This window comes from Trachypithecus francoisi, unplaced genomic scaffold (genome assembly GCF_009764315.1).
Source record: "Trachypithecus francoisi isolate TF-2019V2 unplaced genomic scaffold, Tfra_2.0 Lachesis_group3, whole genome shotgun sequence".
Classification (NCBI taxonomy): domain Eukaryota; kingdom Metazoa; phylum Chordata; class Mammalia; order Primates; family Cercopithecidae; genus Trachypithecus; species Trachypithecus francoisi.
The window spans coordinates 114809409-114836379 of NW_022681468.1; the positions used below are offsets into that span (position 1 = coordinate 114809409).

The 26971-nt window shown below is 57.1% G+C and overlaps 1 protein-coding gene across 1 annotated transcript; it reads left to right on the forward strand.

Moving 5' to 3' along the window:
- Positions 1 to 1493: 1493 nt before the first annotated feature.
- SEMA7A (semaphorin 7A (John Milton Hagen blood group)) lies at positions 1494 to 26666 on the forward strand. Its single transcript, XM_033189391.1, has 14 exons — positions 1494 to 2209; positions 17037 to 17188; positions 17675 to 17716; positions 18014 to 18106; positions 18308 to 18392; positions 18538 to 18648; positions 19268 to 19407; positions 19989 to 20173; positions 21024 to 21132; positions 21226 to 21424; positions 23970 to 24097; positions 24272 to 24426; positions 24623 to 24684; positions 24993 to 26666. The coding sequence occupies exons 1-14, from the start codon at positions 2038 to 2040 to the stop codon at positions 25352 to 25354; spliced, it is 1995 nt and encodes a 664-aa protein (XP_033045282.1). The 5' UTR covers positions 1494 to 2037; the 3' UTR covers positions 25355 to 26666.
- Positions 26667 to 26971: the final 305 nt, after the last annotated feature.

The window sequence follows — 26971 nt, forward strand, 5'->3', positions numbered from 1 at the left end:
TCCCTTGTCTGTGCCTTGATTTCTTCATTTGTAAAGGGAGGTGACTAATAGCTCCAATTGCATAGGAGTATGAAGATTGAATGAGTTCAGATGAGGCTGTGAGATGGCACAGCACATGGGAACCACAGTGTTAGCAATTGTTATTGCAGTCAGAAAACCCATCTTCGTTCTACCATTTACCGGTTGACCTTGGGCAGGTCCATCCTTGTCCCTCCCTGTACCTCAGTTTTCTTCTCTGCAATGGAGTTATGCTTCTTCCCTCAGTGAGAGGAAGAGAGTGGAGGACCGGCAGAGATGATGTAGGTGAACATGGGTTATGTGTTGTGAGTTGCTGTGCACATGGGCAATGTTATCATTGATTTTGAATCCATTTGAATTCTTAGTTCCAAAAGGCAGAGACAGGTGATTTCTTAGTTTGCTCTAGCTTTGCATAGACAGGAGAGACACTAGGGGCAATACCTATTTAGCAGATGAAACTGAATGTCCATCTTAGAGGCTAGCCTGGGCCAGGCTCCACTGCTGGCTTCAGGGCCACAGGCTTAGGTGCAGGCCTGAGGAGGAGCTCTTAGACTGTCTACAGCCTCCCTCTCTGGGGCAGTGTGCCCCTGGGTATCATGGGGTTGTTGGCTCCACCCAGTGGGCCAGGAACCTCGCTCTGCACTGTCTCTGGAGGTGCCTTGAGTTTACCTTCCTGGCCTGCTGGGGTGCCTCAGGGCTCTCAGGGAAGAAGGAGGGGTAACTGGAAGCAAAATGTAGAATGGTAAAGTCAAACTTCTTGGTAGCAAAACTTTCCTGGTTCCAGGGGGTAAAAACAACAACCAAATGGTCCTGGCCCCATGGAGCAGGGCAGAGGGCAGAGGGCAGCTAGCCCACCGCCTTTGCGGGTGTCTGCAGTGCGTGAATCATATCTAGGTCTGTGAGTTCTGAAGGGTGGATATTCACCTCTGCTCCTTCCTCATCCTGTCTTCTCAGTAAACACTAGATAAGTACTTACTGAGCTGGGTAGATTTTCCATTCATGGTTCCCTGGGGCACAAGTGGAGGTGGTAGATCTGGGCCCTCTCTGGTCTAGAGAGAGGAGACCCTTTTACAAAGGGCAGGCACGTAGTTCTGAGAGGAGGAACTGATGGCAGAGCTGGCTGGGCTGCTCAGGTAACTGCAGAGGGTCTGGGCCTGGACCCCCCAAGGGAGTCCCCACTGAATGGTCAGATTGCCTGAGATAGGTGAGCCCTAGGTACTTTGTGGGCAGAGATCCCCTTAAGCTGCTCTCACCCTCCCTCCCCCACAGTGAGTCTTGGGCATGGGGGATGCTCCCCTCTCTACTTGGGGAAGGGGCCTTCCTAATTATATCCCCCTCCACTCACATGGAAATGAGTTTGGATTTTCTGAGCCTACACCAGCTGGCTGGGGGGGAGGCAGCCCAGAAGGCTGCTGGCTGGGGAAGGGAGGAGAAAGGAGAGGGAGGGGAAGGAGCCAGGCCAAGATGAAAAATTTCCAGTGTTCTCCCAGGCAGAGCAATAGCGGGTCCCTGAGTGCTCCCCACATATCATCGTTGTACCTGCTGGTAGGCTCAGCAGGGAGCTGTGTCCACTTAGGCGAACCCATCCTCCAAGGACCATAGTCCTCAGGGTGCGAACCACTTAGCTGGCCATAGCAAGGTTGTTGGGTGTTGGACTCCTCTGTGCCCTTGGACAGAGGTCCTCCACGACTTCTAGGCCAATCTTTTTATGGGGTGCAGGGAGTGGAACTGAGGCCCAGAGAGGGGATAGGGCCTGCCGCCCCTGGCAGAAGACCACAAGTCTGGCTTGTCCGCAGCTGGGCTTTCCCCGTAGAGTTGCCCGGGAGAGAGTGGCGAAGGTTCCCCCAGCGGTTCCGCTCTCACTCAGGAAAGCCAGTGAGGCGAGAAAAGGCTGCGAGGGGCGGGGGGAGGGGCGGGGTGGGGTCAGTGCTGGCTCCGCCTCCTAGCGCTTGGGTCTGCCTGCGGCCGGGCGCTGGCTCAGTCTCGGCTGATTGCTGCTGTCGCTCCCGGGGCCACGGGATGACGCCTCCTCCGCCCGGACGTGCCGCCCCCAGCGCACCGCGCGCCCGCGTCCCTGGCCCACCGGCTCGGTCGGTGCTCCTGCTGCGGCTGCTGCTCCTGCTCTGGGCGGCCGCCGCTTCCGCCCAAGGCCACTCAAGGAGCGGACCCCGCATCTTCGCCGTCTGGAAAGGTAGGCGGCGCCGCGCGGCTGGTCGGGCGCGGGATCAGACGCTGCGCGGGGCGGATGCGGAGTATGCTGCACCCGGAGGGAGTGCGTGCACTCGGCTCTGCGGGTCCCGGGCTGTCCCCGCGCTGTCCCCGCGTGGAGCGTGTGGGTTTGGGTGAGTGTGTGTGAGTGTGCGCGCTGGCACACCAGAGCTGGCTGTAACGCTGCGGCGAGCGAGCGGCGGAGCCGGAGCCCCGGCTAAGTCGCACCAAGTCCCTGGCAGCCGGGAGCCGCAACGCCCGGGCGCCAGGGGAGGGGGCGGGCCCCTCTCTCGGCCCGGAGCCACTCTGGGTTCTCTGGCGCGGGGGCTTCGGCGCAGGACCCTTTCCCCGCCCGGGACACCAACCCCGGTCCCCTCCTCTTGAGCTGCGGGCTCTGCTGGCGCGCAGGGCGCAGGCTGGGCCGGTGAGGGGGGCGCGGACCCCTTGCCGCCGCCGCCGCCGCGCTTCGGCAGCGGAACAAAGACCCCGCCGCCTGCCCCCGCCCCCGCCCCGGCCTGGAGCTCGGGCCAGGCAAGGGGGTGGGCACCCTGCGGCGAGGCGGCAGGACGTGGTGTGGTGCGGGGGCTTGGGGTACCAGGGCGCTGCCTCCGCAGTGCCGGCACCGGCCGCTCCCCCCTTGCCTGCACGTGGCAGTTGTCACCAGAAATCGGCTCCAGCGTTGGGGGGCAGTGCCCGTTGGGTGGGGCACGGCTGTTGGGACCCCCAGGCATTGGATCTAGGGCGGGGGTGCAGCCTTTAGGCCAGGGTAGGTATAAGAACCTGGGGGACCAGAGTCTCCCCCAAGGCACCTCAGTTTAGACCCTGTACTATGGGACAGAAAGCCGGCTAGGCGGGTGTTTGAGGCTTTCTGCCGTGAGGAACTGATCTCCCCTCCCCTGCATTGCACACAAATGCCTCCCCGCCCCCAGGCCGACTCGGCTCTGTCCCCAAATTTGGCGTGTCTGCAGCCCCCCTGTGGTGATGGTGAGGGAGTCGCAGTGGGGACTGGGGGCACTGGTCGGGTCTGGCCCCACCGGGAGCCTTTTGATGCCTTTGGCAGTTTGCAGGGATTGCGGGAGTCTGAGCATTATCTGGGGCAGGTATTATTAGCAGAGGGGGAAAAAAAAAAAAAAAAACGTACAGGAAAACGAGTGGCCCGAACTGCCGCAGTAGCTGAGGGAATGTGACTTGCCCAAGGTCACTGAGCAGTGTGGGTGCTTAGGTGCAGGCAGGGGCTCTGATCTGGCACAGGACCAGTCGAGGTTCTGGGTTAGGGAGGGGAGAAGGATTTAGATGGTTCAGGGACTATGAATGAGGTGTTCTGGGGACCAACTCGGCTACCCAGCCTGAGGTGCTCCTGGAGGAAGCCGAGCAGCCCTGCTAGAGCTCTGGCCGCCTGTGCATGTAGGAGACCTGCACACCACTTTGCAATCCTAGCTCCAGCCCCAGCTTCCTTTGCCCTCCCAGCAGCTTTGCCTTCCCTCAGTCCCCTTAGCTGTCTTGGACATCATAGCATGTGGGCACTCTGGAGGGGACAAATGGGCATGTCTGAGTGTTCTGGAATCTTTCCCTGCATCAAACCCTTTGCATTTTGGCTCTGTTTGCCTGTCCCACAGTCTTCCCATGACCCCCCACCCCCACCCCACTTAATGCACACCTGCTTCTTAGCGCTTAATGCATACATCCCATCCTGGCCACTTAGTTCCCACCCTGAGGCTATTTAAAGCTGCTTTCAGTCCTCTTACCCACTTTTCGAAGCTCCCAGCCCAGCTCCATGGCCTACCTCCCCTACCCGCAGTTCACTGCTGTAGCCACACTGGCTGTGCCCTCTGCTTAGTAATGCACTGTTGAACCCCACTGGCTGGGGTCTGCCAACCATTCACCAGTCTTGTCCAAGGACAGTCTGTGGTCTCCTTCACCAGTGCCAGGTGCCCCACTGGCCAGACAGGCCCTGCCATTCACCTGCCCCCCACCCCCAGGGCCACCAGCTGGTGATGGTGTGCCCGACTGACAGCTGCCTCCTGTCTCCTGTGGGGTGACACATGGTAATCGGACAGGAATGGGCTTGGGTAGGACAAACCCAGGAATAGGGTAAGAGGGGGTCTTGCTGGAAGCCTAGAGCTCTGTCTACCAGTGGGTGGGTGGGAGTATGGTGGTATCCAGGAATGACAAAATCAGGGATGGTGGTGGTTCTGGAGCCGTTTCTCTGTGAGGCATAGATGGGGATTTTAGTTTTGAGTCAGGACAGCTGTGGGGACTGGAATAGGTATGGAAAGTTCTTTATTTTCTGCTGCTTGGATCTCCAAGTTCTAGAGAAAGATTAAAGCAGGGAACTCTGAGAGGGGCCCAGCCTGCACTGATCAGGGAGGTTGCTGCCTCTGCAGCCTGATGAAAGTCTGGCACAGTGTAGCTCAGGCCAGGGAGAGAGATGGGCCATCATGTACCTGCTGGGTGCCCTTGAGCTCCGCACTTGTCTTTGACCCTTAGAGCTTGCCAGAGCAAGAAAGGCTCTAGGGGTTGTCTCCCAAGGGCTGTCGCTGACACATGGGCCAGTCAAGGATGTGCATGTGTGGTCCTGATCTTCCTGCAAGCAGCGACTGGAAGGGAGTAGATTGCAGGTGAGGGCTGGGGCTTAAAAGGAGGTTGGCATGCCTGTGTAAGCTGTGCACCCCTCTTCCATTTTATCAGTGGTTGGAGGAGGTAGAGAAGGCATGGAAGGTCCTGAACCCCAAGGTCAGAGGTGAACCAGCCTGTCCATGGGGAAACAGAGCGCACATCCCCAGTCTCAACCTGCCCAGCTGGTTCTGCCCTCCCTTGCTTTTGTCCTATTAAACAATGGGATGTTATTGTTGACTTGGTGGCTGCTGGGGAGCCATTCTGGGGCTGCTCCCCAGGGCAGAAGGTTTGTTACCTCCTCCAGGGGATGAGGTCACATCTGGGACTCCCCAAGCATCAGCATTTCCAGTGGAAATCCTTGCCCCCTTGGGGACTTAGATGTGTTCATCACCTTCAAGGTGAACTTCCTCTGCAGAGTCTCATGGTGGGGGGGCAATTCTCCGGAGGAGAGGGGGAGTTTCCTAAGCCGAGAGAAATGCATGGTGAGGTCATCAGGAGCTTCCTACCAAGCTCTGTGACCCCTCTGTCCTGGACAGTGAAGATTCTGAGAGCAGGTCTGGTGGAATGGATGCTGGCACAGGTCCAAGGATGACCGTGGTATAGGTGAGAGAGTTGGGAGGTCGGGAGCCTGGTTCAGGCTGTGACCTAATTTGCTCTGTGACTCTGGGCAAGTGTTTGTCTTTTACTGAACCTCAGTTTCCCCAAGTGCCCAAAGAGGGTAGGGGAGGGGGCTTATCCTTGTCTGAGATTTAATGCCTTAGGATTTCTATCTCTCTGGGATGGGAGGGGCTAGACAGAGTCTGTGGTGGCCTGTTTAAATCTTAGATTTCCAGAAATCTAGAGGAGAAATTGAAACCTGGGAAGTCAGGGGAAACCCTTAAGTTTCATGTTCTTTCCTTTTTTTTTGTCTCATGGGCCAAAGGCTGAGGATCATTTGGAGGAAATGGCTCATTAGCTTGTGCCCTCAAGGGTGGACATATTCACTCAGCAAACATTTGCTGGGGCCAACCTTGTGCCAGTCTTGGGGCTGAGCTTGGGGATCCGGTGGTGATGATGAGCTTGGAGATCATGGAACAAGATGATTCTATGCCCTTGTAGACTTTTCAGTGTAGATGGAGATGGGCAGATAAACCTGCAGGTACAACAGAATGTGTAACAGAGAGCAGCTATGGGCACTGAGGAGATGTGTAACCCAATTTTCCCAATCAGGGAGGGCTTCCTGGAAGAGGTAGCAAGCTGAAATGGCAGGAGGAGTGAGTCAGCTGGGGGAAGGGAGGAACGGGAGGAAGCACCCCACTTAATAGGATTTTAAACCCAAGAATTTACGGCAAGGACCACAGAGAGGAGAGAAGCCATGTGAGGGGCCCCCATATGAGAAGGTATTGAGTCAGCCTGGGCCTGGGGGCTTCCGGAAAGTTTGAAACTTGTCCAGCTGGGCATAGGTGAGGGGATACCTGTCATCCTATGGCTGGCCCAGCAGTGGGGAGGAAGGCTGCATCCACTGGAGAAAGACCGTGGCAGGCAGGGAAGGCCTCTCGAGTGCTGGCAAGGCCATAGCCCCATCACAGCTCCCTGGTGGGAGGCTGGGGCTGGGTCCAGGGAGACCACGGCTTTCCCCATTGACTCCTGACCACAGGACAGTCTCCAGGTGAGAAAGTCTGTCCCTCAGCTCTGTCTTCTCCTGCTCTTCCTCTGTAGAGATGGAAGGAGCCTAGAGGTGGCGGGGGTGGGGGTGGCGTGGATAGATCACTATCTGGGCTGAGGGTGGGGCCCTGGGGGAAGCAGGGAGAGGTGGGCTCTGTTTTTTGAGGAGGGCCAGGCAAGGTGGGATGTGAAGTTCAGCCCAGGGGGCAGGTCTGGCAGCCCTCAGGGGGCAGTAGCGGGAGTGGGTGGCCCACTAGCTGATGGCCTGTCCACCCCCAGCTTCACAGGGCTCTGTCACAAGAGATTGACTGCACTTCCCCCGCTTTGGTCCGCAGCTCTGCGCTGAAAAGTTTCCACTTCTCTTGATTTCCTTTTTTGGCCCAGCGTGGCTGCCGCAGGAGCCTTCCTTCATCCATGGTTGGGGGAGGAAGGGGCCCTTAACCTGTCCTGCCTTCAGAAGAGCCAGGGTTCCGTACCCTTGCAGGAAGGGCCAGCCACCAGGTGTATGGCCAGCTGTCCTGTCCTCAGGGAGCCAGACAGGCTAGAAAGAAAGCCAGGGGATGGAGAGCCCCGGCGTCTTGTTGGGCCCTGCCTCCTCAGAGGACAGAGTTCCCCCTTCTCTAGCCAGCCAGGCCTCAAGGGACTGTCCCCTCTCTGCCCTGAATGGTATGGGGTGGCTCTCCAAGCCCTTTACTCTCCCTGGCCCTGGCCTTACCGTCTCTCCAGAACTGTGCCCAGCCTCCTGGAGGACCTCCATCCCTATGCTGCATCCCATCTGGAACACACGGCACACAGCTGCCGCCTTCCCCATGCCCTGCATAGTGGCCTGGCCCCACTGCCTCCTGGACTCCCATGGTTCTTCCCTCACTGCTCCCTGGCTCCCCCACTCCTCTCTGCACCCCACTCCTCTCTGTACCCCACTTATCTCCTCCTTTCTGCCCAGAAAGGAGGCTGCTGGTTCTTTCTCAGTTCTTCTGAGGGACCTTCTCGGATGACCCCAACCCACACAGCCTGACAGCGCTAGCTTAGGATGTCAGAAAAGAAATGTCAGAGATTAGCTGGGCCAGCCAAACATTCCACAGATGGGGAAACTGAGGCTCAGAGATGACAGGGACTGGCCCGAGGTTACCCAGTGAGACAGGCAGAGCTGGGACCAGGGCTGAGTCTTCTGAGCCTGTTTCTGCACCAGCTCTCAGCCTGTTTCCAGCTTCCTGTCTGCCGTCATACTCTGTCCCAGGCTGGGGGCTCCTTGAGTGCCTTTTTTCCTCAGCTAGCTCAGCTGGGCCCAGACTTCCTGCCCCACTGCTGTCTGTTCTAGGAGCCGCACCAGCCATCAGTGCCCTCTCTTCAGGACCTTGGATTCGGACCAGCTCCATATACCCCTTCTGGTCTTTCCTCAGGTGGTCTGGACCTTGGGTGCCAAGGACAGGTTGATCTGTGTCCCAGCTCGGGCTAATCTGGTTTTAACTGTCATGACAGCCTGGGATTAGGCTGATCCTGCCATGCCTTCTGCACCCCATGCTTCCAGCCAGAGGCTTGGGCTCTGTGCCAGCACCCCTGGGTAACTCCTCATCATGGAGGGCAGCAGGCCTTGGTCTGTGTTCAGCTCCTCTGGGGGAAAGTCAGGAAGAGAAGCCCTGGGTTTGCCCTTGGGGAGCCCCCCACATTCCTGGAGAGGTGGGTCTTCTGCCTGTGAAGTAGGGTGGACCCCTAGGGAAGTCAGGAATGACCTGCAGATGTAGCCTAGGACTGTGACAGGAGGTGAGAGCAGGAAAGATCAGTGTGGGATGGTGTAATCAAGGAAGGCTTCCTGGGGGAGGAGGAAGAGCCAGGCTAGAGCTTGGGGCAAGGGCATAGGGTGGGGGCAGAGGACAGCACAGACAACTATTCATATTGTTGTTTGTACAGAGTCTCACGCCTATAATCCCAGCACTTTGGGAGGCTGAGGCAGGTGGATCATTTGAGGTCAGGAGTTCAAGACCAGCCTGGCCAACATGGTGAAACCCTAGCTCTACTAAAAATACAAAAAATTAGCTGGGTGTGGTGGCACACATCTGTAATCCCAGCTACTTGGGAGGCTGAGGCAGGAGCTCTGGCCCAGCGTGTCGAGGAAGGAAGGTCACTGTGATGACTTCTGCACCCCATTGGTGACCCAGGCATCTGTTCTAGGATACCTGTCCCTCTGGCATGGGAGTTTGGCCTGCCCTAGTCTTGCCTTTCTTCATTGTCTGAGCTGCTCCCTAGCAATGGAAGACATGGAGCAAGAGGAAGCCTTGTCCTCACCTTCAGGACCCCACAGGCCAGATGAAATCCCATTAGACAGCATGATCTGAGCAAAGATGGTAGTGCCAGATGGTTTGTGGTACAAGGTTGAAGGTACGGGCAGTGAATCTGGAATACTTCCTGGATCCAAGGGATTTAGCTAGATTTTCAAGGACAGGTAAGATCCATGTGCACAGAGAAAAGGGGAAAGGTCAATCCAGGGAACGGAGAACAGGAGCAAAGTGCAGAGATGGGAATGAGCCATGGCAGAGCTGTGCAGAAATGAGGTGGGCCTTGACTGCCCTGCCCTGAGGTTTTGGGCCCTGCTTGGATGGGCAGATAGGAGCCATGGTGGGTCCTTGAGCTGAGGAGTGGAGGTGAGTGTTTTGGCCAGGGCTGGCTGGGTGGGGACCTGGCTGGTGAGCACACTCTGCCCTTCACTGTGGTCAGCTTCAGAGCATGCAGTACTTTTTTTTTTTTTTTAGAGACAGGATCTCACTGCCTCCCAGGCGGAGAGCAGTGGTGCAATCATAGCTCTCTGCAGCCTCGAACTCCTGGACACACGTGATCATTCTGCCTTGGCCTCCTAGAGTGCTGGGATAACAGGCATGAGCCATGGCGCCCGGCCCCGCAGAGTACTTTATGTTCTGAGCAGAGATCTTGAGAGACTTGTCTTCCTAATCAGTCACTCAGGACCAGGGCCCCATGCCGCACCATGAGAAGATTCCTGCCCCACTGTTGTAACTTAGGATCTTTAAGATGGAGAACACCCCTTCCATGATTAAGAGAGAGACAGGTGGAAATAAAGATGTTGTTACTAACAGGTCTTGAGGGATACCTGGCATACCTGAGGCCACACACGTGGAGGTCAGGGAGCACGTGCAGGGTGGAGGGATCCATGGGCCAGCATCTTTATGGGGTCCAAGGTTTTATTCAAACAAGTTTTTCACGGGGAGTTTGTTTTGTTGTTGTTGTTTTTTGGAGATGGAGTCTCACTCTGTCACCCAGGCTGGAGTGCAGTGGCGCGATCTCAGCTCACTACAACCTCTGCCTCCTGGGTTCAAGCGATTCTCCTGCCTCAGCCTCCCAAGTAGCTGGGACTACAGGTGCACACCACCATGTCTGGCTAATTTTTTTGTATTTTTGGTAGAGACAGGGTTTCACCATGTTGGCCAGGCTGGTCTAGAACTCCTGACCTCAAATGATCTGCCCGCCTCAGCCTCCCAAAGTGCTGGGATTACAGGCGTGAGCCACCGTGCCTGGCCTCCACAGGGAGTTTTAATTGGTGGGTTTACAGCAAGCAGTCATGAGTTCCAGGAGGTCATGTTGTGACTGAGACAAGGTCACTGGCCTGTCTGCACAGTCCATGTGGGCTGTGGGGTCAGCGGGACCAGTTAAATGGGCTGTATGTAGCTGTCCCACAGGGAGGCAGTCACCAGGAGATGACTCTCTATGGTAGATATCTGGATTGAGCACATTGAGGAACTAGGAGGGGGCAGGGAGCTGGAAATGGTGTCAAGGGTGACAGCGCTGCTTCTGGTGTAAGAAAGCCCAGATTATATTCAAAACGGATGCCAGGGCAACATCAAGGCATAGGAATTCACTACACTCACCTGGGCCTGCACACCCGTGCTCACTTACACACTGTCTTCAGGGTGTTATGGGCAGAGGTCAGGCCTTCGTTGGCCAAGTAGCCTCTAACTGGGCTTCACCCTCTGTGGGCCTTGGTCTCCTCATCTGTCTGGGAATGGCTGGCCTGGAAGCCTCCAAGGGCCCATCTCTGGAATACAATGTTATAAACGCAGATTCTGGAGTCAGCTTGCCTGAGTATGAACCTCTGCTCCACCTCTTAGTAGCTGTGTAATGCTGGGTAAGTTACTCAGCTTCTTTGTGTCTCACGATCCTCATCTGCAAAATGGGGATAATAAAAGAACCTACTTCATGAGAGTTCAGTGGTGATTGAGTTAATATCTCTAAAACTCATTTGGAATAGTGCTTGGCACGTAGTAAATGCGATGGAAGGGTTGGGTGGTAGGGGCATCATCATCGTCGTCATCATCTTCCTCCTCCTCCTCTGGCATTTCTGGTTTCTGATGGAATGCAGCCCTGGCAGCCCAGCCCCTGCCAGTTCTCCCTAATGGGCTTTGCTGGCTGGCTGCCCTTGCTCAGTCTCCCCTGCTGGCTCAGGCTAAGGCTAAGACTGGGTAACCTTCTGTTTCTCAACAGTCTTCCACCTGCCTCCCTCCCTCCACTTGGGGTGGTGTAGCCATCCTCTGCCCTCTCCCCTACCCCTGCCCTGGCTCTGGGCCCAGGGGCAGGCCCTGCACCGCTACCCATTGTCTGCTTTGAAGGAGCCACCAGCTGACTTCGGCCCCACTCTGGGGCTTTTGGAACCTGCTGGGCTGGAGAACAGCCGGAAGGTGGACAGGACATGGTGTTTGTCCTGGGCTTCCGGCCTTCCCTGGGCTTGGGCTCAGGGCCTCCTTGCCGGCCTTCCTTCCCTGAGTCCTTGAATCCTGCCCAGGACAGCCCCTCATCACACTGCTTTCCACACTGACCCTTCTCCCCAGGACTTTGCCCCAGATAGTCTCCCCAATAGCCAAACCTTCTTCTGGTCCTTTGAGCACAGTGGTGCCGTGGGGAGAGCCTCCAGACCTTGGTGGCTTGGAAGGGCATTAGTTTTCTTGTTTGTAAAACGGCAATACAGGTTGTCCTGCCTTCTTTACAGGGTGGCTAGGGGTTTGGTGGGCTGGTCAGTGGAAGCAGATGAGAGTGTCAAGTTTTTTCTGCTGCCTCCACTTCCAGAAAACTGTCTGACTTCTGTGGCACTCAGAGAGTCACACTTTCTCAGAAAGACCCATGGACTTAACCCTGATTGTTTTGTGATTTGTTTCAAGAATCCTGGCGGGTCGTAAAACCCAGGCCCAAACAAGTACCAGCACCCACCCCAACTCACACCCAGCTAAACCACAGAGGAGGAAAGTGAACCCAGGAAGGCCCAGCCTCAGTCACCGTCACAGCCAGCCAGCTGTCCGGCCACCAAAGAGATAATGAGACTTCTTGGAGTCAGGGCTGAGCCACACGAGATATACTCCCCTCCCACCCACAGCTGACCTTGGTGGGTGGGAGGATACTCCCCTTTGGCCCAGCACACAGCTCATTCTTCTCATGGCTCATAAAGAAGGTAGACTACTCACTCCTCCATGAGCTGAGTGCTATCTCGAGGCCCCACCACCTGCCCCAGCACACAGGCTCTGCCCTTGCCAGGCAGCTAGCTAATCTAGAACCTAACCCTGCCTGAATTTTGCCAGGACCCACCTGCAACCATGACCTGTCCTTAGCACCAAGCCAGTGCCACCCTGGAAACCAGGCTTCTCACACCCTCTTCCTGGCCATATCAGGAGAGACAGAAACATTTGTTCCTGTGCTCCCACCCTTAGTGGAAGGGTTTCCTCTACCACTCTGACATGCACAGCACCTACACTTCCACCATTAGTCACTCCTTTGGATTTAAGGCTTTGATCACTAAAGGCCCCTGGGAGAACAGGGCCTCACCTGGAAGGTGGGTGGGCGGGTGATTCCCTTTAGTTATCAGGTTAGTGACTCGGCACCTAGTGAGCAAGAGAGGGAAGGGTAGAGTAGGGATGATTCAGGGAAGTAGGGAGAGACTGAATATACAGCTTTTTTGCAAATCAGAGGCTCTCCAGGAAGCCCAGGATGTGATCCTGGAGAGAAGCAGCTGGGTAATGGGTACTGGAAACTTGGAGCTTCCCTCGCTCTGTGTCCTTGGGCCAGTGGTACAGCCTCTCTGGCCTCCATGTCCTTCAGTTCAATGACTGTTCAGATCCTCTCCCTTCCACCTTGACAAGTGGATGTGGGATTCCAAAAGGTGGAGAGGCTGCAGGCTAATTCCTGGGCAGCATGTGGGCCTTCCCTCTACTCTGTTTGCCAGGCATGTGGTTGGGCAAGGATGTGAGGTAGGCCTGGCAGTGCAGGGGTGGGGGCACAACTGTGGGAGGAGGCTCCTGCCAGATGTGCTGGCTCTCCAACCTGAGGTCGGCCTGCTTTCTGCTCCTTGGCCCGGGGCCTCTCTGACTGCCTGACTTAGGCATTCTCTGGGGGGGTGCCCACATTCCTGCCATTTTCAGAGCCTGACTCTCTGCCCACTTTCAAAGGGCTCCTTGAGGTTAGCATTCAAGGCCCACTGGGTCAGTGGGTCAGGTTGCAAGGCTGGCTTTGCCAGACCAGAGCATGGGACCCAGCCCCTTCATGGGCAACACCACCTCCCACTCCGCCCTCCCCTGGAGCTGCACTCTTCTTTCACAAACAAGAGTATGGGGACAGCAGGCCAGACGGTGACAGCACCAGAGTGAATGAGAAGAGGAAGCGTGCTCCACCAGGCAGGCCTGCTTTAGGAAACGCACCCCAGAGGCCCAGACTTGCCACAGTCGGTCAGCTGCTGGGGTGGTGATCAAGGGTAGGGGCCTCAAGGAGTCAGGCCCCATTCTTTTCAATGGGATCAGAGCCCCCTGAGCACCCGGCCCCAGGGCTATGTCTGGTGGAGGTTATCTCCTATAATCCAGCCTTCCTTGCAGCTCGCCTATCTGACTGGAGCTGGGCCTTGCTGGCCCTGCCACCATGAGAAATGGGACTCAGGGGAACTATGGAGTCCGGCTGGGTATGGGGCAGCCTGAATGTACTTTCTTGGTCCAGCAGGAGCGAGGATTGGCTCAGAATCACATGGGGTGGGGGGTGGGTTGTCTTGTGCCTGGCTTGCCTCTGGGCTATGCCCTCCCCATGTGTCCCTAGCCCCATCCCCTGCCTGAACCCCTGGTTATTCTAGGAGCTTTTAGCTACCACTTAGTCAGCCACTAATGCGTCAGGCTGGGTAGTGAGGGGGGAGACACGGTGCCAGACGGTGCTCCTTTTAGACAAGCAGGATGGGAAGCAGGGGGAGCCAGGAGGTGGGGGACGCCAGAGGATGGGGAGGCATTTTCCACTCCTGGCCCTGCTCGTAGAGTTCAGGCAGCAGGGGAGAGTGATGGGCAGTGGGTCAGTGTGTCCTTGGACAGGCTGCATCTTCCCTCCCCCATCACACGTGGGCCTCAGCTCACCTTCCCGATTCTTCTCTCATTAGGACTGTGCCAGGCTGCAGCGCATGGCCTCTGCCCTCTGTACAGCCACCTTCCCTACCTTTGCTCAGGCTGTGTCCCCTGCCTGGCGTTCCCTCCCTGCCTGTTCTGGGCCCATCCAACTTTTATCTACCTCTCCTCTCTCTTTGAGTTCATAAAGCAGCAAAAAGAAAATGTTCAGGGATATGACACGTACTCCCTTGGCCTGGCCTTTTTAGGGGCAGCCCCTGGCCTCGCTCAGCCCCTGCCTGCGCAGAGACTCGAGGCCTGTCCCTGATGGCTTGGTGCTGCCTTCACTTCCAGGCAGCCCTCCTGCCCCTGAACCCCCAGCCCCCGCTCCTGCCAACCTAAACAAAGCTTCCTTTCATGTATTCATCGAGCTGCTGCTGCTCGACACTTCCCCGGTACAATCAGGCCTTTTGAGGGCCTCGGGCGGTGCGGGAGCCCAGGCCGGGGCTGGGGTGGAGAATGGGCCAAGGCCTTGTCCTGGGGCTGAGCTGGTGTCATTCCCTCTAGCCCATATGCATCACCAAGAAGTGAGCTGGGAAGGGCAGGAACCTGGGGGTCACGGGAGGCTGTGCTCCTGGGTTCCTGTTCGTTTTCCTGCAAAATGGGACGGACAGTCCCTGCCTTCCTCCACCCTAGCCGTTGTGGCTAGGGTTTGAAGGGAACTGGGCTCAGGCTTGCAGATCTGCATGGGATTGTCCTGGCCCTAGTGCCGCAGCTCCTAACCAGGGGCCAGCAGCCCTCACCCTCCCTTCATGTCTTCAGCAGATACTTTGTGGGCAGCCTTGTGGTCCATGCTAAGACAGTTTTGCTGGGAAGCTGTGGAAGCTTTCTGTGGTGCGGCTGTCTGACCCCTCAGATGTGTTCCCAGAGTAGGGCCAGGCCTCCCCCTCAGACCTTACTCTCCAGGACCCAGCCATGCCTCGGCCATCAGGGGCCATCAGACTCGACTCCCTAGGGCAGGACTGCTTTCCTCTTCTCTTCAACAGCCCTGCAACTCCTAGACGAGGCACCAACCCCCAGCCCAGGGTCCTATCTGGTGCCTCTTTCCCCTTGAGTAGTTGTACCAAATTGGCCCTGCTGGGCCCCTTGGAGACCCGGGCCTGTGGCCTTGGTGCAGGTGTGGGGCTAAGGTGACTGATGGAGGTGGCTAGCACAGTCTGACGGCTGGGACTTTTCTGGGGCTATGGATCTCGGGTCCTAGCCCAGCATCTCCCGATGCAGACATGCACCTTTTCCTGGCCGCCAGGCTGGCTATTGGGGGATGGGAGGGGAGCGGGAGGGGAGTTGGGGCTGCAGACTGTCTGGATCCCAGGCTGGGCCATAGGGGATGGTGGCTGCGGCTTGGGCTGCGGGTGGAAGGGGAGTCATGGGAGCTGAGTCGGGAATACTGTGTCTGTGACCCCAGCACTCTAATTCTATCCCAGGAAGGGAGGGGGAGCAGGGCAGCACCCAAGACCTGCCAGTTCTCCCTCCCTCCCTCCCACTGAAGTGCCAGTAACTCTCAGCCCTTGCTCTGCACATCTGGGGCCCACAGGAAGGGAGGCTTGGGGGCCAGGGAGGGCTGATATCCCCGGAGCTGTTCAGTTGGGCTGTTTGTGATGTGCACCAGGAGAACCACACCACCCGAGGACAGTGAGCTCAGCATTTCTCTCTGTGGCCTACCTTGCTCTTGAGAGCTGATACTCCAGCTTTGGACAAGCTGATCTGTCCTGCCTGCTGATGTGACCTTGGCATGTCTCCCAGGGTACCTCAGCACTCTCCTCTGCACACTGCACCAGGCCACAGAAGAGGTGAAGAATGCTCACTTCCAGGGGTGACCTGACCGTGAAGGGATGTTTCTTAAAGAATGAAGGTGTGGTTGCACAGTGTGTGGTCCAGCTGCTCCATACCCCCATTAAATGCAGAATCAATATGGCTCCAATGGGAGTAAGAGGGATCGGAGGCAGAGTTGAGGAAATGGTAGTTTTTTTGATCAGAACTGGAACTTGGGTGTCACTGCCAAGCTGGCTGCCCCAGAGTTTCCTGCAACTGGAAAAACAGTGGTCAGACCCAGTTCCTGGGTGAGGCCCCGGCTGGTCAGAGGGGAAGATGCTGGCTGTGGCTGATTGCTGGGGGCACAGCCACAGGCCATCCCATCCCTATAATTTACTCCTACAACCAGGACAACCTCAGTAGTGTCACTGGAGATGAGACATCTCCCCAGAGACAGTGGCTGCAGTCAGTTTCTTTTTTGGGGAAAATTTTTCCAGTCAGCCCTTCTGCTGAAAGGCCCAGGCTGTGCTCTGTGAAGGTCCCCCTGTCCCAGAGTTGCTGGGGAGGGAGAGCTGATCTTTACCCCCAGGAGAGCTAACATCTCCGTGGGTAAAACCAGGCCAGAGTGGGCCATGGAGCAGAGTCCAGCTTGGTAGGCAGGAGCATAGGCTCTGGTTCAGGAGCTGCTACTGACCTGCTTCCGTGTGCCCTTGGGCTGCCCCTCCCTTGGCCTGTTTTCCCATCTGTGAAATGGGAGGGAGTAGATGTTGAGATTCCTTTCCTCCTCTAGTCTAGTGCTCACTAAGGGGCTGGGGACGGGCCAGGAGGGGTTGGAGAGGGATTCCTGAGGGAGGAGAAGGGATTCTGAGCATTGTGATTCCTCGGAACCTGGACTCCAAGGGGAGTGCTTGGAGGCCCTGCTGCCTGCTGAAAGGCCCGGGGTCGCGGGGCACCACTTGCTTTGGCTTAGGGCAACGGAAAGCCTCCCAGAGCATGGCCAAGGAGCCCTGGTCCTCCTGCTGGAGCCCAGCCCCTCAAGAGTGTGTGCCAGAGGAGGGGGTCTGTTCCCCCAAGAGGTCCCTAAATCCTGCCCCATTCTGAAGTCACACTGTGACTACTGTGAAGGAAGGAGAGGCTGCCACGCTAGGGGAGGGGCCGTGCTGTAAGTGAGGACAGCTGGTTGCTGGAGCCCACCAGTGGATCTCTTACTTCTCCTGTCCTTGGCTCTCTGAGTCTGGGTGCCACCCCCGCCCAGAGCTTGTCTGAGGCCCTGCCAGGACCCTGAGCACAAAGCACTGGTTGTCAAGCAGGTTCCGGTGTGCCATGTGGAGGGGACCCAGAGTCTTCTCTCTTGGGACCTGGCTTCAATTTTTCTACTAATTGTCTCTTCCTCAGGCCATGTAGGGCAGGACCGGGTAGACTTTGGCCAGACTGAGCCACACACGGTGCTTTTCCATGAGCCAGGCAGCTCCTCCGTGTGGGTGGGAGGACGCAGCAAGGTCTACCTCTTTGATTTCCCCGAGGGCAAGAACGCATCTGTGCGCACGGTGAGCCTCTCTCCCCTAATGCCCCACCACCCTCTTATCTCCCCTCTAGCCCTGCCGAGGGGCCTCAGGGAATCCATGGGAGCTGGCATCTCTTCCTAAACTACCCCCACCTCCATATGCTATAAATGGCTCCTGGGGGAGGCTCCCTAAAGGTAGTCCAGATTGGAGTGGGGAGCTGGGGCAGTGTGGAGAAAACAGGAGCTAATGGGCCTAGCCAGCTGGGCAGTGCTGCTGCAGAAAGCCCAGGCTGGAAGCTGGGCCCCAGAGCCCATGGCTGGTCTTCTGAACCCTCTGGGCCTCAGCTCTGGATATGAGACCCTGTTTGACCTCAGGTAGATCACTCACCCTCTCAGTGCCCCAGTTGCTCATCTGTCAGATGAGAATAATGGTTGCTTCCTTTGGGGCTTATCCTGAGGCTGTGTGGAAAGCATTTCAGGGGCATCTCACCCCTGGCAGAGTGAACTAATGCTTCTCCCCTTCCCCCAGGTGAACATTGGTTCCACAAAGGGGTCCTGTCTGGATAAGCGGGTGAGTTGGGGAAGGAGTATGGAGGGGTCTGAGCCACTTGGTAAAGGGAGAGGAGACCCTGAGGGTCTGAGGAAGGAAGCATGGCCCTGCCCTGTGAGACCCAGACTGATGGGGAGACGTGGTCCTCTGTGCTTAGGGAATGGCATCAGCTGCACGCACTCTGGGCTGTCCTGGGAGGCTGTCACCTATGCTCAACCCTTCCGACACCTTCTTCCCTGATCTGGGGGTCCTAGTGCTAGACGTGCTAGGGCCTTCCAGCAACCAATTTCTCTTCTCCCTTCTCTCTTCCCCGGGCAGGACTGCGAGAACTACATCACTCTCCTGGAGAGGCGGAGTGAGGGGCTGCTGGCCTGTGGCACCAACGCCCGGCACCCCAGCTGCTGGAACCTGGTGAGAAGGCTGCTCCCCATGTGCCTGATTAGCTCGCCTTCTACTGGGTGGGCTTCTGCCCCTCATGGTGGGAAGGAGATGGCGAGACTCCAGTGCTGCCCTTGCCCTGGGAGGATTGGGCCCCTGGCCGAGAAACTGGCCATCATGGGAGGCAGTGGCTGTGGGATTATGTGACCATCCAACCCTCTGGATCTCCCACAGGTGAATGACACTGTGGTGCCACTTGGTGAGATGAGAGGCTATGCCCCCTTCAGCCCAGATGAGAACTCCCTGGTTCTGTTTGAAGGTAGGGCAGTGCTGGAGCAGGCGCCCCAGGGGGAAGCTTCTGAACTGGGCTGGGAGAGGGGTGGTCAGCTCCTTGTCCAGTGTCTGGAGGAGGGACTTCCAGGAGCTGCCTGCCCTTACTCATGTCCCCCTCCCACCATCCCCAGGGGACGAGGTGTATTCCACCATCCGGAAGCAGGAATACAATGGAAAGATCCCTCGGTTCCGCCGCATCCGGGGCGAGAGCGAGCTGTACACCAGTGATACTGTCATGCAGAGTGAGTCAGGCTCTGACTGGGCTGAGGGTGGACCAGGGGGTGTGAGCACCTAAGGTGGCAGATGGGAGCCTGATGTTTCTGGGAGGGCTCCCTGAGGGCCGCTGGGGCCATGCAGGAAAGCAGGACCTTGGTACAGGCCTGAGGAGTTAGGGTTGGCTGGAGGCAGAGGAACAGACAAGGTGTAGCAGTGGGATGGGCCCAGCCCTCTTTGGGAACACAAACAGAGGGAGCCCCAGACCCAGCGCAGGGTCCCCAGGAACCAAAGTTTATCCTCTGCTGAGTTCATGTGGAGGCAGCCCCCAACTTCCTCCTCATTAGGGCTCTGCCAATTGGGCAGAAGTGACATAGGGCCCCCAGGGACCTCCCCTCAATCCCCAGGCATGAAGTCATTGCTCCTGGGCTGATGACATCTTTGTAGGAGGAGGGCAAAACAGGTGTGGGGTGGAGGTGCAGAGCCTAGGGCCCCTTGGGGTGTTGGACCTGATGTTCTGAGTCCTCTTCCAGATCTGATTTGCCATGGTTTGTGCAGACCCGAAGGAGAGAGGAGAGTGTGCAGGGTTGGGGTGGTCTCCCGGGCAAGCTTCCCAGCTTTATGCCCACTCGCCTCTGTCCCTGGCAGACCCACAGTTCATCAAAGCCACCATCGTGCACCAAGACCAGGCTTACGATGACAAGATCTACTACTTCTTCCGAGAGGACAATCCTGACAAGAATCCCGAGGCTCCTCTCAATGTGTCCCGTGTGGCCCAGCTGTGCAGGGTGAGCAGGGGCGTGAGGGCTGCTGGCTGCATATCTGTGTGTGAATAGGTCTGAGTGAGGGTGAGTTCTGTGTGTCTGTGTGCATGTAGAAGTTGTGTGGATGTAGGAATGGGTCTGTCTGGGACTCTGGGAGTAGCTGTGTGTACATGGAGCATCACGTGTCTGTGTGGGTAAAGGTGGCTGAGCTCCTGTGCACATATGATGGCATGTGAGCATGTGAGAGTATGATGGTGTGGGTGTGTGTGTGTTTTGCCTGTGTGAGTGTACTGTGCCATGTGTGTGGGTGTGTGAGTCAGTAAATGTGTGTCTGAGTCCGTCTGCTCTGTGGGGACCTGGCACTCTCACCTGCCCTGACCCCGAGCACCGTTGGTCCTGGGCTCTGGCTCAGCCAGGCCTGCTGACTAGAGTCTTATCTGGAGACCTGCCCTGAGTCCTGGGGCACCCCTGGCAGGTCCCGGCCCCTCACAGCCTGCCTTCCTCCTCTGGGCCCAGGTGCTGATATTGCTGGCAGTGGTTTCCTGGAGGGTGTGGGGAAGCCCAGGCAGGTGCTGAGGGGCCTCTTCTCACCTCTACCTTTCCAGGGGGACCAGGGTGGGGAAAGCTCACTGTCAGTGTCCAAGTGGAACACTTTTCTGAAAGCCATGCTGGTATGCAGTGACGCTGCCACCAACAAGAACTTCAACAGGCTGCAAGACGTCTTCCTGCTCCCTGACCCCAGTGGCCAGTGGAGAGACACCAGGGTCTATGGCGTTTTCTCCAACCCATGGTGAGTGGCCCTTGTCCTGGGGCTGGGGCTGGCATTGGTTCAGTGTCCAGTAGGGACAGGAGGCCTTGGGCCCTGCTGAGGGCCTGCCTGGTGTAGCATGAGCAGGGGCTGCAGGCTCAAGAGGCGAGGCTGTTGCTGGGTGTGGGGTAGGGGGACAGCCAGTGCGATGTGTGTACTGTCGTAAGTGAGTCTGCACTCATGGGTGTGTGTGCATGCCCTATATGTACACTCATGACTGCACTTGTGCCTGTGTGTCCCACCACCTGTGTGTGCCCAGAGTGGACCCTGGGCCTGGGAGGAAGCTGCTGAAGCATCTCTCGGGGAGCTGGGTGCTATTACACCCGCTTAGGCACTGCCTGAGCCTGATAATTCACACTTCTTAATCATTCTCATTGATTGAAAACACGGCAGGCAAAAGTGTTGGGTGTGTGTGGGGAGAGTTAGGGACAGAGTGGAGGAAGCCAAGACCCTGCTCAGTGGCTCCTGGGTGGGTGGGGCTGCCCTGGCTGGGAAGGGGTTGGGGGTCTGGCCTCCTGGGGCATCAGCATCTCACTGTGCCCAGGGAGGGTTAGAGAACTGCTCAGCCCATGTTGGGGTTCCTCCTGCCTTGGGGTTGGGTAGAGCAGATGGCCTCTAGACTCAGTGATTCTGTAACAGGATACAAGGTTGTGGTTTTAGATTGCAGCACAAAGAAATTAGGCTGAACTCCTTCTCTCCTTCCTCCCCGCCATCCCTCCCCATTTTCATGGGTGTTTGGTAACTCAGTGCCAGGCACAGAGCGGCCTGGGGGAATAGAGGTGGATGGGTGGATTCTGGGCCCCCCATTGAGCTGGTCTCCATGTCACTGTAGGAACTACTCAGCCGTCTGCGTGTATTCCCTCGGTGACATTGACAAGGTCTTCCGCACCTCCTCACTCAAGGGCTACCACTCAAGCCTTCCCAACCCTCGGCCTGGCAAGGTGAGCATGACACCAGCCGTGGCCCAGGCCCCAGCCCTCCTTCTGTCTCACCTCCCACCACCCCACTGACCTGGGCCTGCTCTCCTTGCCCAGTGCCTCCCAGACCAGCAGCCGATACCCACAGAGACCTTCCAGGTGGCTGACCGTCACCCAGAGGTGGCGCAGAGGGTGGAGCCTATGGGGCCCCTGAAGACGCCATTGTTCCACTCTAAATACCACTACCAGAAAGTGGTCGTCCACCGCATGCAAGCCAGCCACGGAGAGACCTATCATGTGCTTTACCTAACTACAGGTGAGAGGCTACCCCGGGACCCTCAGTTTGCTTTGTAAAAATGGGCATGAAAGGTATAAGGAATAATGTAGTTAACATCTAGTTGGACCTTTACATGTGGAAGGAATAATTGAGTGACTAGAGTTGTCGGGGGTTAATGTGTGTAGGTGTGGAAGAGTCAGGCAGGGAGAGCTTCCTGGAGGAGGTAGGGGCAAGAGGGGAAGGGGGATGGGAGAAAAGAAAGCATTGGGGGGAGAAAAGAAAGCATTGGGATTTGGAGGCGGAAATCTGGAGAATCTGAGCAAAGCTAGGTGCACCTTTGGTCCAGATGTCTGACTCAGGGAAGGAGATGGTAGGAAGAGATGTGGCAAATGAGGAGGAGGGGCCTGAACCACAGGGATCCTGGTCTCTGCCAGGCAGAATGAGGGATTCAGGCCCTGCGCCCGTCTTTGGGATTGTGCAGGTGAGAGGAAACATTTGAGGAGTTGGTGGGACACATATTAGGCATGAGGAAGGAGTTCCAGGGGCAGAGGCTTTGCCGTCTCACAGAGCTCAGGGGCAGCTTCTCCTCTTCCCTGGAGTAGGCCCCGCCGGGGGAAGCTGGGTGGAATGCCCTGGGAGATGTTTCTGCATTCTGGAAAGCCACAGGACACAGAGGAGCCAGTCCTGAGTTGGGTTCGTGGCAGTTTCCCATGCCAGCTGCCTTCCTTGAGACTGGAAAGGCCCTCTAGCACCTCTGGGGCCATTCGATTCAGGCCCAGGCACCCATCCTCAGTTGTTCACATTCCCCATGTGATTTCCTGTTGCTGCTTCACCTTGGAACTATCTCGGCTTTGGTGACCTTGTAGGAAACTGGAACCCCAGCGCCATTGTTTGGCTCCTGGAAGCCTTGGGGAGAGGAATTTCCTACAGGGCAGGACCTGGGTCCTGAGTCCCTTTTTACCCCGCATTCATTCCAGCTGCACCCTTGGGCCCCTGTCCTTGCGTAGCTTCTGTAGTGGCTGGCACAGCTGTTGTGGTCAGCCAGGGATGGCACTGGGGAGCAGGGGAGGAGAGGTCACACAGTGTGGAACTGGGAGCAGGAGCTAGGACAAGGAAGGCTGGACTTGGGTCATGGATTCCCTTCCTGCAGACTTGGGAGGTGAGCACACTTCAGTGATTAGGGAAGGTGTTTTGGTTCTCTCTGAGGGCCGTGCAGGAGGCCACATTTTGGAGCCTGTAGCATTCGTATTGGGGATAGATTAAAAAATAGAGCTTTTTGAGTCCTCTGCAGAGAATGGGAGGCTCTCACAACTGGGAGAAGTATTGGCTCTTTTCCTGAGAATTTTGCCAAGGGGATGCTGTTACTGGGGCTGGTTTGGAAAGAGGTACAGGGCATTATGTCTGTGAAGGCAGTGGCTGGGGTGGGGGCTTATCAGGCCCAAGGAGCATCTGGCCACATCTCAGAGTCCACAGATGAGGATCACAGACGTGTAGAGGAAATGTCCTAGGCAGGCGATCATCTGACTGCTTTTTTGGGGCAGGCGATGCCCTGGGAAATTGGGAGGGAGGGAGAGAGGGAGGTAGGCTATTCTAGAAACTGGGACAGCAGGTGAGGTAGGATTGGGAGGACCAGGGGTCAGGATGCCCATTGGTCCTAATTGTGGACAGAGAGAGCATTGGTCTAGGAGGCAGGCAGCTCGGTTCTAAGACCTTGGGAACTCTTGATTTAGAATCCAAGATCCTTTTTAGATCTCAGATTTTATAAAATTAAGATATCCCCTAAGACCAAATGCAATGCGGAGTCCTGAATTGGATCCTAGAACAGAAGAAGGACGTTTGTGGAAAAACTAGTGAAATCCAAATAAAGTCTGTAGTTTTGTTAATAGTAATGCACCAATGTCAGTTGCCTAGTTGTGACAAATATACCGTGGTTATGTAAGATGGTAACATTGGGGGAACTGGAGAAGGGTAGATTGGAGCTCTCTGTACTATCTTTGCAACTTTTCTGGGAATCTAAAATTACTCCAAAATAAAAAAATGTATTTAAAGTAAATATATTCCCTGAGAGTCCAGGAGACAAGGGGAGTTGTAGAAGCAGCTGAGTGGTTGGGCGCTGACAGATTTGGGTTCCAACTTGGTCTCTGCTGCTTATCAGCTCTGTGACCTTAAGCAAGTAGCTTAGCCCTTCTGAGCCTGATTTCCTTATCTGTGGAGTGAGGAAGATGACAGCTACCTCACAGGGCTGTGGAGGGTTAAATGAGGTGATGCATGGACAGTAGCCACACTGTCCTTGCTGGTGTGGGGCTCCTGTTTCTGTTCTTCCCGTGCAGCCTTGGGAATGTTGGAGGCCGTATCCAGGGACCCCTGGACCTCCCAGGATGGCCTCTCTGGACCAGCCTTGGAAAGTTCTGGGCTGCCCTTAGGCTCCCACATTCCTCCCCAGTCACGCTCTCCTCACCCTGCCCACCCCAGTCCCGTGACCCTTGCCTGAGCTGTGACTTCCCACCCCTCCCTGGCCTAGAGGGAGGCTGCCCAGCCCCACAGTGGGGCTCCCGCCCACTGATCCTCTGCCCACCGCACACAGACAGGGGCACCATCCACAAGGTGGTGGAGCCGGGGGAGCAGGAGCACAGCTTCATCTTCAACATCATGGAGATCCAGCCCTTCCGCCGCGCGGCTGCCATCCAGACCATGTCGCTGGATGCTGAGCGGGTGAGCCTCCCCCCACTGCATCCCATGATCTGTGCAGTGACCGCAGCTGAGGACAGGGCTCCTTTGCATGTGATTTGTGTGCTCTTTTAAGAGCTTCTAGGCCTTAGGGCCTGGACGCTTAGGACTGAGTGTGGGGTGGGGCCCAGGCCTGATGCAGTCCTGCTGTCCTTCCAGAGGAAGCTGTATGTGAGCTCCCAGTGGGAGGTGAGCCAGGTGCCCCTGGACCTGTGTGAAGTCTATGGCGGGGGTTGCCATGGTTGCCTCATGTCCAGAGACCCCTACTGCGGCTGGGACCAGGGCCGCTGCGTCTCCATCTACAGTTCCCAACGGTACGTTGGCCAGGATCCCTCATCCCTGGGAGAAGGTGGGCGTGGGAGAGGGTGAGGTGTTGGGCTGGAGGAGGTGGCGGTACTGGGCTTTTCTGGTGGGACCCTCCTCTCTGCTGGAACTGCATTGGGGTGAGGACAGGAGGGCCAGGTCTGCAGCCTTGTATCTGCTGAGCCTCTTTCGTCCTTCCCACTCCAGGTCAGTGCTGCAATCCATTAATCCAGTCGAGCCACACAAGGAGTGTCCCAACCCCAAACCAGGTACCTGATCTGGCCCTGCTGGCGGCTGTGGCCCAATGAGTGGAGTATGGCCCTGCCCTGATTGTCCTGGTCTGAGGGAGACATGGCCTTGTCCTGTGGGCCCCAGGCACATGGGGCAGGATACAGTCCTGCCAAGGGAGCCCTCTTGGTGGGATGAGTGACACGGAAGAACAAAGGAGGAAGCTGAGGGCTGGGTTCCCCATGTTCCTTCAGAAGCCTTGTCCTGGGATCCCAGTCCATGGGGAGGGCACATCCTTCCCTGGAAGCTCTTGGTCCCTCCTCATGGCTGCTTTCCCCTGCCTCCCCAGACAAGGCCCCACTGCAGAAGGTTTCCCTGGCCCCGAACTCTCGCTACTACCTGAGCTGCCCCATGGAATCCCGCCACGCCACCTACTCATGGCGCCACAAGGAGAACGTGGAGCAGAGCTGCGAACCTGGTCACCAGAGCCCCAACTGCATCCTGTTCATCGAGAACCTCACGGCACAGCAGTACGGCCACTACTTCTGTGAGGCCCAGGAGGGCTCCTACTTCCGCGAGGCTCAGCACTGGCAGCTGCTGCCCGAGGATGGCATCATGGCTGAGCACCTGCTGGGCCATGCCTGTGCCCTGGCCGCCTCCCTCTGGCTGGGGGTCCTGCCCACACTCACTCTTGGCTTGCTGGTCCACTAGGGCCTTCCGAGGCTGGGCATGCCTCAGGCTTCTGCAGCCCAGGGCACTAGAACATCTCACACTCAGAGCCGGCTGGCCCGGGAGCTCCTTGCCTGCTGCTTCTTCCAGGGAGCAGAATAACCCAGTGGAGGATGCCAGGCCTGGAGACGTCCAGCCGCAGGCGGCTGCTGGGCCCCAGGTGGCACACGGATGGTGAGGGGCTGAGAATGAGGGCACCGACTGTGAAGCTGGGGCATCGATGACCCAAGATTTTATCTTCTGGAAAATATTTTTCAGATCCCTCAAACTTGACTAAATGCAGCGATGCTCCCAGCCCAAGAGCCCATGGGAGAGCTGGGACCCCATCTCTCGACCCTGGGGCTGAGGCCTGAGTCCTTCTGGACTCTTGGTACCCACATTGCCTCCTTCCCCTCCCTCTCTCATGGATGGATGGCTGGTGTTGCTGAAGACCCAGGGCTACCCTCTGTCCAGCCCTGTCCTCTGCAGCTCCCTCTCTGGTCCTGGGTCCTACAGGACAGCCGCCTTGCATGTTTATTGAAGGATGTTTGCTTTCCGGACGGAAGGACGGAAAAAGCTCTATTTTTATGTTAGGCTTATTTCATGTATAGCTACTTCCGACTGCATCTGTATGAAAATACCAAAACTACATGCTGGGGGGGTGGGAAAGGGAGGGGCTGGGAAGGGATGGGTTGGGGAGGGGGGTGATCCCAGTCTGAGGCTCCCGGGGATGAGATAAGAGTCTGGAGATGGGCATGGGTTCTTGGAGAGTGGCATGAGCTGGCTCTGCCCTGGGAGCCCGGTCTGAGGGGATGTTGTTGGAGCCCCCAGTGTTGGGGGTGGTTATGGGAGGGGGTGGGGTGAGAGAGACAAGGGAGAATGAAGGAGAAAACTGAGCCGTAGGTTCACCGTGTTCATTTAGAAGGACGAGCCGGGTCCTCAGGGGGAGGTTCCAGGACTCTGCCCTTGGCGTTGAGGGTTGGGGGGCGGGGGGCCTCCTCCCTTCCCCTCAGCCCCCTTCCCCAGGGGCTGTGCTTCCATGCTCCTAGCCTCCCACCTTCGCTCAGGACATGTTATAACTTAGGCTAAACTGTGAAAATTCCGGTGGGGATGGCCTGGACCGAGCTCTCCAGGCGGGCGGCCCTGCCCCCAGCCCTGTCCATCCATTTCAGTCGGGAGCTGGGCCCTTCTCCGGCTGTGTCTGGCCGCCCAGGGCAGGGGCTGGGGCCAGCGGCCTTCCAGCTTTGGCCCCTGCACCTCTTCTCAATGCACTTTAATAATGTAACATATTACTAATAAACGAGCTATTTATTTACCTGTGCCTGTTCCTTGCCTGCAAAGCTGTCCTGGTCAGGGGGTGAGGGTGGGGGCTCCTGTTTATTACTCGCCACCCCCTGGCTACGTGAGCATCACACGCATTCTTGCACGTCCTGGTTAGGGCCCAGGAGCCAGCTTAGCAGGGCTGTAGCTAGTGAGAGGCAGGAATGGGGACCTGAACCCATGACTCCTCAGCAGCGTGCTGCTTGCCCGAGCCTTGACCCCAGAGCCCCAATAGCACTTGCACCCCTTTTCCCCATTCCCAGCCTCCACCTCCCACCACTTTCCCTGGGAGGCCTGGCC